Below are 16,370 nucleotides of genomic sequence, written 5' to 3'. Positions count from 1 at the left end.
TGGTATGTAAATCTACGCTCAAAGTTATTATCTGTTTATAAATTTTACCTGATCCATTAACTGATTTCATGTCGGTAGAACCGTTGTTCGAAGATATGCTACCAGGCGTGGACGGTGTGCCAGGCTTGCCGTCTTTCGATTGACCACATTGTTTCGGCTCGGTTTTTATGCTGGTTGCATCTACCGTGCTACTGCTGCTGGATTGCGATGATTTTTGTTGGGCCAGCCTCTCTTGTTTTCGGAATTTTGCTCGGCGGTTTTGAAACCACACCTGTAAAAATAACTACGATTAGTTTCATGATTGGCAACTATCTAGCTGTAAATCTATATTTTACAGATTTGGTAACATCTTATAGGTACTATACGAGTCCACGACATCGTCATGGGCCATGGCATTATAATTAATTATATAGTTGCGGTTTATGACTAATTATTGTTAGTATCAAACTAATAGCATCTGTTAAGTATTTATAATGCTTAAAAAATAAATAAAAAGATACATGACTAATTATTATAATAATTAATTTTGGTTATATACTTATATATCCTTTACATTATTGTATTCCGATCATACTATCGATATTTCATAATTTTAAACTGAAATCTGTCCATATTTGTACATAATATTCATATAATATATTTACTATATATAATATATAAGTTATTAGTATGTACCGTTACTTGTCCTTATTTCGGACTCTTTAGGCTTATTTTAAACTTTATTTTTTAGTAAGAACACAATAATAGTATATAAAGTTGAGTGGCTTCAAACATTCGTATAGTAGGTAGGTATGTATAAACATTATGCATATATATATCCACATAGTCATATGTATTATGTATGTATAATATATTACATGTGGCAGAATAATGTCAGTAAAAGTCCGTCCCTATATAGGTACCTCTACCACCAACAACCGCATCACTCTTCACCCACTGTTAATCAACGGGAGCGCTGCCGCTAGTATTCGGTCCGTTTTTAAAAGGTTATCTTTTTGTCCTAAACAAACAGCGCAAAAACCCCTTGGCGGATAAACTTCGTGCAAAGTCCGTGGGTCTTGTGTATACTTATGACTGCTGTTGCTGCTGCTGTTGTGCAAAGAGAATGTACGTTCTACACTCGCAGAGATGTGCGGGTATATATTGTTTTTTCTCTCGTTTTTCCCCCTTTTTTTTTGTTTTTCCATCGCCCTCTCTGCGTCTTGTGTATACACCACCACACTATACTCTTAGTGTTGTTCGGCCTTGCATCACAAAAACCTACTGGTTGTATTATATATATATATAAAGTAGTTCGACATTAGATATAATATATATATATATATATGTGTGTGTGTTTAAATGTAAACGTGATATTTACTTTCCACCTCTTAAATCCAATAAAGTTCGGTTCCGTTTAAACACGCGCGCACGCAGGACCTTTGATTCGTTGATGGAGGCGGCATCGGCCTTTTAAATAAACGCACGTGCAAAGGCCGACGGCGACGTGTCTATTTACTTCTCTTTTTACTTTTTTTTTAAATTTCTACCCCTCTTAACCCTGCACCCTTCTCACATGATTAATATCATTCGTTCTATATGTAATACATTTATTTAAATAATTATGAAGGTACATATTATACTGTATATACCTATATATTTATATTATATATTATTTACTAACCGTACTAACTGTAAAGTCTGAGTATTAATGTAATTTTTTCTTTTACTTTCCTTTTCATATCAGAGTTAAATATTCTTAATTATATATTTTAATTAAGCTGTCCAAACAAGATTAAGTATAAAATATTTTTATACAACACGATTAAGTAAAAACGTTTACACATTTAATCTAAGCTAAGTATTTTAAAGTTATGTAAAAGGTCTTATATGCTTAACCTAAATATACCTTGTTTATCGTTTTTAGTTATTAAATTATACTACTATAATCTATAAATCTTTTAAATTCCGTTTTTAGTTGCTCAACTTTATTCTTTGTCGTAGTTCGTTGTATTTCCTATATGAATTGAAAAATTACTTTAAAACATGAAATCAGGCATTTTTAAATATTTTAGAATTAATTTGCCAACTTTTAAAAATAAAAGCGATTAGTAATTTAAATTACAATACAGTGTCATTTATTATTATCTAAGTTTTTATAATAACGTTTCGAATAAAATTACATATTACAAAGCTTTTTTCACAAGTATCATGTACAGTGACGTGAATATAGTTTCATAAATTCTTTAGTTATAATTATATACGATGAAATAGGTATTTATATACATTTTAACAAAAAACGTATTAACCAACAATAAAAAGTCGGTTTTAGTAAAAAATTACTCTATAATATTTTAATATCATTTTATATGTATTTATATATAAATAAAATATACATTATTGTAAACAGTTATATAGTTAATAAATTTAAATTTCAGTTGATTATAGTATATAATATACAACTAATAATTTATTTATAATGTGCAATTTTACATAATATGATAATTTATCTTTTCATATTCGTGTATGATAATGACGATGATAGCAGCATATTATGTGAAGAGTACCTACCTATATTTGAAACAAACACGTAGTATTTGTTATTATTTTCACTAACGCGTTCACGGTAATGTACGTCGTATAACTCAACAGATGTGTTTCACTCGCTACTTTACGTCCGGTGGCCAATGTACCGTGTAGACCTTTGCCGGGTTTTTCGGTGCAATTAATTGACCGTGTCTCTCCCTCACTCTATCACTCTTTCTCTCATACTATATCACTATAGTTTCTATGAATGCATCCGAGGCGTATTCATGAGGGTTACCCGCTCTCGAAATCCCGTCTGAAGTTAATTGAATATAAATAAATAACATCCCGTTTTGCATGTGTATATTTATATAATATATTGTACAATGCACCGATGTATATAGTATCTCTTTTTGGTGTGTCATCGTCATCGAATGTATCACCCACCAGTGTTTAACACGCTGTTTTTCTATTGTTCAAACGAGTATCAATAGATTTATAATAATATAAGCCAGTCCCCCGCGGTCGTCGCATCATTGTTGTTATATTATTTAAGTATACGACGGGTACGTTTTTTACTATTTCAAAACTCGTCCAACCCTGACGTAAACCTGCTAAATCATCCGATTTCGCATTGTTAATCGCGTCCGAACAAAAGACGGTATAATAACAAGTGTTTACGAATTTATCAATTCGTAAACATAAATATAATATTTATCCTAGCGCTATATTATATAAATATGATTACTTATACTCGTAGTGACATCTCTCACGATTAGTGATGGAATTTGTACACCGTAAATTATTATATATTTCTAGATAGGACTCGTATATTTAATAGTAAAATGATAGGAGTAATTATATAATACAAGTAAACGATATTGTAATACAAAAGCTATCAAAAAATTATATATTATATTATAATCAGGGGCGGATAGGGCTATTTTAAATTACCGAGAATTAAATTAAAGGGCTCATTATTTTTTTTGCTTCGTTCGGAATGCATTTATAAAACAAGTGTATATTCTTATTCTCATATTATTTTATTTTTTTATAAAAGTATTATATGATTTTATTAATTTTATCATGATATTTGGTTAATTGAATGAATTATATATTATCAAACTGTACGCCGTCCGGGTATAGAGAAACATAATTACATTATATTTTATGCACTCAAGTATTAGGTTATAAATACTTAAGTGATTTAACGTTTTCAGATTTATAATAATGTATTGTTGTTTATTTCTTAAATAACTGAAACGTGAGGAATTTTAATTAGTATATAAAAGTTTAAGAGATTTCATTCCTTAAAAAATCACCAAATGTACTCTAAAATTAGTTATAAATTAAAAATTTACATTGTAGGTAATACTAAGTACTTACAAGCTTACAAATAAAAATAAAAATATATTTTTTTAAATATAAGATTTTTTTTATACTTCTCGGAGAGTAGTGCCTGTAGTATATAGGCTGTAAATGAAGCTAAATGAATTCTAGTCCTAATATACGTATAGCATATTATACATATAATATACATTATAATATTTAAGTCAATTAAAATTTCAAACAATATTCACTATAGACACGTGTAATTAAACATCATATATTTTTAAAATTATAGCGCTTATATACATTTTTCTATTATAAAAAAAAACTGGGTTCTGTTTATGGGATAAATTTAATTGGCACTGGGCCGAAGAGAGCATTACGTCCGAATTCAATTTTGATTTTGGCAACTACAAGTTTCAGAAAATGAATAATTTAACCAAGGATTTGTGATACGTGTTTGTTTCTATACCTCTATAAATTGGCACAAAGCCTAAAGTTTAAGAGAGGTACATTAAAGTTTTCAAAGTAACCGATGCGCTTTGATATAAATATAGGGTGTAAGACTAAGATCGCGGTTATTAAAAGTATAATACTCCACGAAATTCTAAGGTAATAAGACTTTATGCGGTTTTACAATTATTTTTTTAAGAACTTTAAAGTAGGTCATTGTCGACCGATGATGGTATGCAGTGACGTTTACATAGAAATCAACATATGCTCAGCGCTCGAGGGATTCGTGAGGTTTTTTGTATTTTCAATTTGCCAAAAACAAACAAAACCCGATATAATAAAATGCGTAAACAAATCTTCTGTCCGGTCACAGTTGGTTTTCAAGTGGCAATGGCGGCGGGCAAAGGTAAATATATTTATACATACATATATAATATATATATATATATTATATTCTGTTGTGGAAAGTAATCGTGACGTGACCAATCGGTTGCCTTAGTCCCCCACCCTTTTTGTTCACGTCCTACCAAAAACACGCTCGTAAATCCTCAAGGGAGGTTCCATCTAGATTCTAGACGGTCAATGCTCGGGAAACCATCACGAGTCTGCATTTTATCTACACTACAACGTATAATATTAATATACGAGTAGTATGTATAAAATACATAATAATATGTACAGTATGTAGTATGTGTACACATACCGATGCTGCCTTATACACTTAAAATATTCACACCGAGAAACACGTCTATTATAATACTCCTACGCAAGCAACAATTTCATTTTAAGGCTTTAAGTGGCTGTTTTTATTTATATATGGCAACCGAACACATAATATATTATAAACATATGTAGGTACAAGGTTTATAATAAACACCAGAGAGCCGAATGATTGACGTGAATTTTTCAAAATTAAATTAAATATTGCAGTAGGTATACTTCTATATGCTATATACCTATATAATGTATGTATATATTACATATTGTGTGTAAAAATGCCGGACATACACGTTGGAAGCTTTTGAATTTATCTCTCATCCGCTAAATACTTAAATTCGTTAATTCTTAATAGTTTTCCCCTGAGAGATTTTAGACACAACGGTAGTTGTATTGATTTTATTTAGAATGTCCGTCTGCATTTAGCGCGTTAAGAGTTAATCATATATTTTGTTTTATGTTATTACTCATTAATCATTATATTGTATAATACGGTGTATAGAAGTAGGTAATAAATATGTTTGTCTATTTAGTAAATATTATAAATCATATTGGAAGTTTTAAACGATTTCCATATTAAATTATTATTTATATTCGTATTTGCAGCTCATTTAGCTTGTATAATTATTTTGATGAAACTAAAAAAAAAATCTCTTTATAATTTATGTAATTATAGTTGGTATTAATTTTATTTTTAAATAATTTGTAAGGCTACACTCACAATATTTTACAGACAGGATGTTTATTAAGTATTTATATGGGTAGATATTACATTAAATAGGTATAATATTGATATGTGAATAGAATGATAATCAAAACCAATTTTATAAATTAATTATTAATAATAATACAATAATATTATTGTTGATTAAAAAGTAACATTAATAAAAAGGTTCCATAACTTAAAATGATCGACAAGAACGTCCATCTTTAAAAATCCAGGGGTACATTTTATTTTTTAATAATATTGATTACCCTCTATTAACAAATTTATTATATATTTTTATTATTTAGATTTTTATTATATTCTTACAAACGTAAATAACTAGACCAATTTATAAATTATAATATAATGTAAAAAATGTAACATAGACATTGCACTTGATTTTTTAATTTATTAACTAAACAGATACTTACTTAAAAAGATGAAAAAACGAAAATATTAATAATTTATTAAATTTATAATAAATATGAATAAAAAAAAATATATATTTTAATGGGGACCTGTTTTTGAAAATAATATAATAAGTATAATAAATTATAATAAATACAATTTATTGATACAAATTATAGACATTATTTAATATTTACCATCATTAATATATGTATTTAATAAAAATTAAAATATGATATGTATAATAATAACGGAAAATCCCCCTGGCCTCCATTAAGCTCCTTTAAAGTACGTTTTTGATAACCAAAGATAAATATGTTTAGGCTGTTTAGCAATTTGCAATAACAGTCAACATCTGAATAAAAATATATTCACAGTTACGATTTTATTTTGCTCAAATACTATATATATATAAACATATTTTTATATATTTTAACATCATTTTTTAAACATTGAAACTTTTAGAGTTTGTTATTTTCATGCCTCCGTGTATAAAAAAAAGTCGTAGTATCTATCATATGTTGTAAATATTATATTTCATAACTCGGTATAAACCGATAAACTTTTATGTTTTCATACTTCGGCAAAATGTATTATACGAAATTTTACAATATTAAACTGTTAACAAAATCGATGCTAGTAAAATATTAAATAATATATATAAATACCAACACCAGGTTAGGTAATTATGCTATATATAATATAGCAATATAGAAGCGTGACTACTTTCTGTTGCTTCTGTCGTGGATTCGAAATAATTGTTTGTCAATTTTAACTTGAAAATGGCATGTTTAATTAAATAATACTAGTTATAGTTTTATAAAGTGTACATAAATTTGATCCCGATAAATGGTGATCCCGTGGACTCAACAGCTCTATTTATGCTGTGCTGGTTACTTTCTGATTATATGTAGTTACACTGGCTCTTTTCTTCTATACCTGAGGTCTATCACTCAGCCACGATTTTGAAAGTTCTTATTGCCGACCACGAATAGTCACATTTCGTACACGTGCCATTATAACTGAAGCTGCTATTATGTATGTTGATTGATCTAAGCCGGTTTCAATAAGTTTCACTTTATATGTTATATTTCATATTATTAGTCATACGACATTTGGAGAGACCTATAGTTAGGTGTCCCGTAAAATATAAATGAGTTCTGAGAATCGCGAGCACAAATCAATCTGGACATTTGTGTAATTAAAAACTGTAAACTATATCACTGTCAATCTAACTACTATTAGTGCTTATACAATTTATTGTAATAACTTTGTTTATTAAAAAAAATCTTGGGGATTATTTTATTTTTGGTTTGAACATTACTGTTTTAGAAAATCAGTTAACATATTTATTTATTCATTGGAAATGTGTCCGCATTAGTTTTTTCATTATGGTTTTACTAATGAACTTTAATATAAAGTATTGCGTTATTTAGTGCACCTCTCAATTCGTGATAAAATCTTCATTGGTGGATCTTGATTTATGAGCTAATTTGATTGGAATTAGTGATGTATGTCTATATGTATCTGATTGGATACAGTACCTACTTACTATATTTTCTAATGTAGTTTAAGCTATACCCTTAATTTTTAAACATACTTAAAGAGTACCTACCACTTTTTCAAATCAAAACATCTCTAATTTACTACTTGAAAATGTTGGTGTACCTACCTAATTAAAAATTTGAATGAGTAATTTCTCGGTTATTAAAATATCAATATTTAGTTCTTAAAAACAGTTTTAGAAAAATAAAAATATATATTACATTTAATCTAGTATTTGTTTACTTGGACCATTTTTACAAATCGTTTACAAATAACAAATGTTGATAAATTAATATTAATTAGATTAAAATTTTAAAATTACCATATTCTCGACAAAATTGTCGCACCTAAACCGCTATTATCCTTGGTATATACTTCATGATAGTTAATAATTCAAAAATTACTCACCAAAATTTTATTTACAATAGTAAAGGAAGTTATTATTTGAAAACCAGAAGTTTTTATTTCTACTTGACACTTCAATAATAATATAATATAGTCAGTGTTATTATACGGCTATTGATGATGGGCACGTGTGAACAATTTGCTAAAAGAGGTTTTGTCGGGCCTGCTATAGGAAACCGACGAACCGGGTGGGTATAGTGCGTGATGTGTATATTATCGTGGCTCGCAACAATATTATATACGTTGCGACATAATCTCGCGTGACGCCAGAACGCCGGAGAATTGACACCATCACCGGCGGCGGCGGTTGTTCCGGTCCGCTGGGCCGTTATTAATTTAATATAATATTATATATAACGCGTTCTTTTTCGTAGTATTATACTATCATGTATTCCCCGCTGTCTGCTAACGCGCGAGCACGTCTTATTTCAATCAGCCGCACCCCTGCACCGGCTGCAAAGTCCCATTTTATATTCTTCCGACGCGACATCCACACACATGTATAATGTATATGTATATTATATACATTTATATAATATATATTTATATAATAATGTATATAAGTACATACGTGTCACACGTATATGTATATGTATGTGTGTGTGTGTATTATGTATATATTATATATTTTATAATATAGTTCCCGGGATGATGTGCAGCGCGCCAGAATGGCGGCAAGAGATGACAACGCGCAAAATGCGACCACGATGATCGTAGTTTTTTGTTTACCATCCCAGTGCTACTGATATATATATATTATAATACATCCACGATGATTATTTTGTGTTTTTTTTGTAAGCATACATCGTTATATCGTATAATATTACAACTAATAAGCGTAGACACGTACTTATTAACTGCGTATTTATAATATTACAATAATCGTATGAATAATAATTTTCAGTTCTCTTTGAAAAAAAATTCTTTGCTATTATAAATCAATAATGACACAGGTATATAGTGTACGGTCTTCAAAAATATTTGCCAAATAAAAACTGCTGTTGTTGTGTGCATCAACTTTAGGATGTGGAGAAAAATACGAGTATATAGCTACGACGCTTTAATATTTATTATAAATTGTATATTGATAAATGCACAGTATTAAACTATTAAATCGAATAACACACGAGATACTGTTTATGCAGATTTATCTGGCTTCAAACTTCAGAATATTTATTTATTATCTATACAATTCAATAAATTGCTGCGTGTTTTTAATCTGCAGTATTTACCTTGAGCACGATAATTACGAATATGTATAATATACCTATCATATATTTCATTTTTGATAGCATATTAATGTTTATTATAATATATGTATATCGTGTTTTCGTTATTGTCTCGTGTAAAATATGTCGGCTGCGTTTTGCATTCTGCATTCATCATGATGATTTGTGATCGTTGTCCCACTTTTATGCACTCGTAACGGTCCATGAAATTCGGACAATGCGACACGCCGGTGAAGCCCTTTTTGCGACGATCGAATAATATGTTTAAATGGTTATAGCTAGTGCAGTATTGTATTTAACATTATAATATGTATTGTGCGCATGATGCATAAGGTGAATTTAATATATTATGTATAAATAAACACATTGACACGTTACTTTGCGTTTTTGATGGATATACAATATACATAATAATCTTTAGACGATATTTAGGTTCAGAGCATAAACAATAATTTTAAGGCCTGCAATTGCGTAGCTGATAACATAGATTTATATTTACCTTTACCTCGTGTCTTTAAAATACTTTCTTCTTTCACTATTCATATTAACCGATTCAAAATGAATCAATGTTTTTTGAATTTCAACTCCTGTCTGCATATTAATTTGTCTCATTAAAATTATGTATGGTTGACCACCGCACTATACGCATCGCTACTCAATTTCTTCTTTATTTCTCCACTAAATATAACGCTTTTAATGTTATGAAATATTTTTGAAATTAATTTTGCTTTTTATTTTATTTTTTTCAAACGCAAGGCAAAGGATAGGTATATTTTACATGTTCCTTATACGCGTGTATATTCGGATTTTCAAATTGTAAGATTCAAAAGTCAATCACTACCGGCAATACCCTGTATTATAACATACAGCTCGCGTGTATGTATACCATTTATATTATGTATAAGTGACTATTATAGACACTGTAGGTAGTTAGCCGTACACACTTCACCACGACGACGTTGCACAAAGGCGGCGGACGAGGGGATGTATTATATCGTAATATAATAGACATCACAATCGAACCCTTTACTATAAGTTACTACGACACACCAACACGTTTTGTATATAAATAGCTGTCCCCGAGCGTGTACAGTTCATTAAACCGGTAACAATAACGTCACGGTGTATATATATGTAGGTGCACCCGGACCCGGGATCATGATAGTTCGGCTCGGAGAGGTCTCTATGAAGGTGCCTACTGTATACAGTATATATTGGTCGACCGGGGCAAACGAACAGCAGACGGTGTCGACTAGCTTTATAATAGTAATAAATGTAGAATAATAATATATTATGTACTGAAACTGCATTAACAACTATATATATATTTGTTATACCTACCCTTCGTGCGTGGTGTTTAATAATGTTTATTGTTATGCTCGGCTTGCCTGGCTGCTGCAAACAGCGACGTGTAAAACATCATATTATTATATATTATATATATGTACGCATGTGTGTGTGTGTGTGTGTGTATGTAAGCACGGCCACGATACGACAGAAGGCTAAATACTTATTTAACACATGTTAATGTTATTATTATTATTATTTTTTTTTTTTTTTTAATACACCCCCGCCACCAGGGCGACCTTTTGCGAGCAACTGAGCAAACAGAATAAATTCGCCCCACCGATGCAATGAATGAACGGACGGACGGACGGACGGGACGAGACGTGCCACGTACAAATATATACATAGGGATTATGGCGCCAGATTCGCGCGGCGTTTACAATAAATCAACGCAATATTGTCCCTTCATTACCCGTCGGCCGTCGCTGATGCGCGCGCTGCATGTATATATGTCTGTGTAGCTATACATGTATTTTAATATTATGTTGACGTGTGTGTTTGGGGATTCGTTTTTTTCGTTCGTTCTGTACGATTGATTTTGTTTTTCCGTCATACTACACGATGTGTCGTAAAAAGTCGATTTTATTGTATATTATAATAATTCACACACATACACACGCATATTATGTTATAATAAATACGTGCACTGCAGTCAGTAAATGTCTATATTTACAGAGTGGTAACCTCGAAATTATATATAGGACGAGTCACAACAATAATATGATGCCTAATACTAAAATATAATATGCATATTACACTGTGCAATATTAATTTATCATATCGGTTAATAAATTTGATTAATAATGAAAGTGTACTATCTTATTTAATAACGTTTATGTGTTATTATATATGATAATTTTAAAAATTGATTACTAGAGATAGGTAATAATCATGAATTTCTACGACATAAATTAGTTTTCTGTGAAAAGAAAATTTTAATGATCAATCGATGGAGTTTCAACTGACTGACTAATGTCATTGAGACAAGTTTCTATTGGCACTTCTAATTACAATGAGGTAGGTAGTAATTTTAATACTAATTGTAAGATGAAAAATATCGTAATAATGTGTAAAATTGTAAATATATTGACATTTTGAAACTAATTTAATCCTGTATATCTTATTGTAATATACTCGCGCGTAATTACATTAACTTATCAGTAAATTCAGTATATAAATACGCACTCCATACGAGAAATTAGGAATGAGAATCGTACAAAATATAAACAAGACATTTTTATTAATTTTAACGTTTTTCATTCGTATCATTTGTTTGTTCATATTTTTCAGTATAATATAAAATACCGTACAAATTTAAAATACTGTAATTTTTTTAACGATCAATGTATTTTGACAATTTCAAATATATTGCAATTTTGGTATATTTTAAACTTTACTTATAGGTATATACAGTATACTATATAAACGTCGAGCTATTTAGTTACATAAATTATTAACTTTTAAGTCAACTTAGCGATTGAAATTATTTACCCAAAGCAATATTTCGTCTTAATCAGACTGTGATAATATTCAATTTAAATTGAACTTGTTCATGTAAAAGATGTAGTTGCATGCATTGGTGCGTGTGAACTTTGATTTTGATCTTTATTTCAAAATATAAATTGATTCTTTTGAAGTTTTGAATATTTAAATAGTTGTATATTATATTAATGCCTTTGTGTTTCAGATCATCACAGTGTTATAATAATGAAGAATTAACAATACATATAATAATATATAATACACTTCGGAGTACCTACTACAGTTGTCATACACTATATTATATTAGAATAGGGATGGGGACGAAAAGACCATTTATGCATTATATGAATTGAGTTGTCGGTGTTTATGAGATAAACGAACTCCCGTGGAGCATAATATATCGACGACAGTTTAGTTGAACATGCCGGGCTACTGAGACCATTATATAAGTGTTAAAAATGAACGATGATGATAACTACGTGTTTTATAAAAATGAAAGCAACATAAAACATTTCCTATGGTTAATATTCACTTAACCGGAATTCAACAACTATTAAAATAATGTGGCCATTTCCAACAGCATGAGCAAAAGTACGTCCTACATCATAAATTCATAATAATATATATTTAGTGTTAGAGAAAAGGGGCTTAAGTCAAAATTTAGAAAATAAATGTTTATTGCAGAAAAACAGTTAACTTTTTTCTTTTTTTATATATAAATCATGCTTGTTTTACTAGAGTATGTTATTATAAAAATGATGGTAATGATGAAATAACTATAGGTGTAAATTATGTTTGTACGTTGTTAAGTATTTTAATGACGAGTAAAATGACTTAAATCATTTTTATTAATGTAATCATGTAATGGTCCAGAAGACAAAATACACGACTTAAACTTATTTTGCAATTATATTATCTTTGTATCATTCACTTACATAGGATGCAAAAGATTAAAACGATTTAAGTTTTATCTACTTTCAGATACTATTACTATTATCTCGGTAAATTCATAAATACGTCCCTAGACGTATAATACATTAATACGTAATGACGTTCAACTAACTAAAACTAACTAAAAAGACGTAACGACGTCTAACTATACATCGTTGACGCGCGTCTGATTGTACCGTTGTCGAAAAAAACGACGGTGACAGCAAAAACGACAGCGCGGATATAATAATAACATAATATTTTATTGTACTGTTAAATTATTGTAATAATATCCGATCGCCCCGCGTTCGCGTATAAACGTAGATAATAGCGGGGAACAATGTAGAACACGCCGGACGGCGTATAACCGGAAGACAAATAATTAGGGTTCCGGTCGCGCGTGTCACCGTCAAGTGGCCGACGTGTGCCGTGCGAAAAAAAACGCACACACACCACTTACTCACACATATCACTCACACGCGCACACAAGAGTATCTTATTTCCCGGACGTTTAGCACGGCCAATCGTACGCCGCACGGTACATCCGACGAAGAGTCAACGACGGGCGGGCGGGCGAGTCGATTATGGCGATAATAGAGAGACGTGCACGCGCCGCGCGCGGAACCGACTCGTTTTCCTTTTGGCCGGACAACAACAACGGCGCCCGAGCCTCGGATTACGCTCGCGAATTGTTTTGATTCGATACACTTGTGTATAATATAACGATGTAATATTTTTATTAGAGACGGTCGTCGTTCGCGTGGATAATATTCTGCTATCGTTACAGCCATCGATTTTTATCGTTGTTATGACGGTGATGCCGTCCGACACGACCGAAGAACACAATATAATAATATATATATATATATATACAATATGAGTATACCTCCTAATAATATACTGTGACGTTTGTCGCGTTCGTACCCTTAGTTCTTGTATTTGTGTTTCGAGAGTGTGGGAAAACTTCCGTTTCTCGCGGCAACCGCTCCCCCGCCCCCTTTAAGCCGACGGCCCATTGGCTTCGAGTACGCACTTGAGGTGGGAATATATTTGAACCACTTTGTACTGCTACTATAATAGGTAGTCACTTACGTATATATGTTCAGGTAGGTTAGGTACATATTACCTATAAGAATAGGTATTACGTTATTCAAATTTACAGTATTATCTAATAATTTTGTTATTATAGTATTTAGTGGATTATTATATTAAGACTAGGGTGTATACTGTTTGTGCATTAATGGTATGTTTTCTTTCCAACGACCTTTTAAAAATTTGTTTAGTTGACCAAAAATCGCCATCGTTTTAAAAAAAAGTAAATAATTAATAAATATAAATATAAGTAGTTAATAAACCATTGTATAAAAATAATATTGTTATAATAGTAACTAGTTATAAGTACCTAATAGTAACAGTAAATTACTTATACAATTAAAAACATGAATGTTTTATGTACAAAATAGGCATGACTGAAAACTGAAGAGAAGAAACTGTATAAGGCGCTCTTGCAACTATCTCATATTATAGGGCGAATTAAAAACGATGTACAAGAACCAAAACATTTAAGAAACTAAAAAACAGCGAACAGAGGACTAAAATGAAGATTCAATGTGATCTAAGAATTAAAAAAAATATTTAATTACTAACAATTTATTTCATCTTACGAAAAAACGGAAACGGGAATAATTCATTATTGAATTATTCCACTGAAAAGCGAAAAAGTGGTTAACGATTTAACAATTATTAGGTAAGTAATTATATTATATTATAATTTATAATACGAGTATAATATAATGCACTCCTAATTTAATCAATCTACCAACTCGTTATAATTTATCAGATACATTATAAAACATCTGTAAAATACCTTATACATTAAATTAGGATATTTTTAAAATTCATTCGAAGTAGTATAATATATACCTAAATAAAGTTAATGTAAAAGGGAAATGTTTATAAATTTGGTTATAGCAATAATTGATTTGTTTTTTAATACCTTTTATACTTTGTATAATTATGAATATTATGATATAATGAGTAAATTATTATTAAGTCAGCATTTACGGAAAATAAAAATCTATAATTTGAATAATGAATTTTAAAATAATTTTAAAAATAACTTAAAGTTTATTGCTATTATTTTAATGGTTTATATCAGAATACACCTAAATAATTTGTGGCTGAATTCAGCTTTTTTTATTTCTCTTTATAATTTTTAGTTACCTATTGTTTTTTCCTTTTAAAAGTACTTTTAAAATATAGCAGTATAAGAAAGATTAAATTAAATAAATTAAACACTTTAGTAATTAATCAAAATACTTATCTAGTATAATTTTCCCAAAAAACTATGTGTTTACTTTAAAACAATGTTATGTGAGTTATGAACTTAATAATAATTAATGAAATTATTAAATTATGTACACGTGCCATGATTTTAAGAGTGAGAGGAGATACAATTATTATAAGTTTTAATAGCATGCCCGGAGACTACTTAGTTTTTTCATGGCGTTTATAGAATATAGAACTTATTACAAAGAAAATAATTGATACATGTGGAAACTTTAATAATTAATTTAATATTATTTATAATATAACTTCAACCCCAGAAATACAAATGAGATATTTAAAATTTTACATTTTACATTAAATTTGATACACCAACATTTTTTTAAAGTGGATTAATCTGAATCACTTTTGCTTTAAAATAAAAATAATTATGATAATAACAATGTTTTGAATATTAATAGTCTAATAGAGACTTTAATTAATACTATATTATTAATAAAGCTAGATATTAGTTGAATATTGTGCTTTTTAATATTTTTATTGCCATGATTCAAATTTTCTTCAGAAAATCTGTCAAAGCCTGCTTGGTTAAGCAAAAATGTAGTTCTAAAAAAGGTCACTGAATACTGATTCATTTTTATTTCTTTAGTGTCAAAGGATAATTTTAACAGGTGACATTGCCGGGAGCCTTCCTATTCATGCTCAACTGTTACGTAATAAATTTGTTTATCAGCCCTATGTATTATAATTTTTATATAATATATTATGTTAATATAAATTTTCTTTTTAGTAATTATAAAAAAAAATTTAAAAGTTGAATTGTTGATAGTTTAAGAAATAAGAATAATCAGTCTTTATAGGAATTTATTCTGATAATGATAAAATATGTCATTCGATATCTGAACACACTAGATAACAGGAATAGTATGACGGTTTCTGGGTAATTTTGGGAATTTATAATACATTATATTTTTTATTTTACGGAGTTTTAAAAAATATTTCTCACGATCCAACAAAAGTTTGAGGTT

At 29.5% G+C, this 16,370-nt stretch overlaps 1 protein-coding gene across 1 annotated transcript in view; it reads right to left on the bottom strand.

Annotated features, from left to right (window-relative positions):
- The window catches only part of LOC114125853 (paired mesoderm homeobox protein 2A-like), a 40,791-nt gene that overhangs the window by 10,842 nt on the left and 13,579 nt on the right, over window positions 1–16,370 (bottom strand). The window contains exon 3 of the mRNA XM_050197013.1: window positions 49–271. Coding sequence (XP_050052970.1) covers window positions 49–271 — 223 coding nt within the window. The remainder of the gene's footprint in view (window positions 1–48; window positions 272–16,370) is intronic.

Source organism: Aphis gossypii, chromosome 1 (assembly GCF_020184175.1).
Source record: "Aphis gossypii isolate Hap1 chromosome 1, ASM2018417v2, whole genome shotgun sequence".
In the NCBI taxonomy this organism is placed as follows: Eukaryota; Metazoa; Arthropoda; class Insecta; order Hemiptera; family Aphididae; genus Aphis; species Aphis gossypii.
This window is presented reverse-complemented; position numbering and strand designations above follow the sequence as displayed.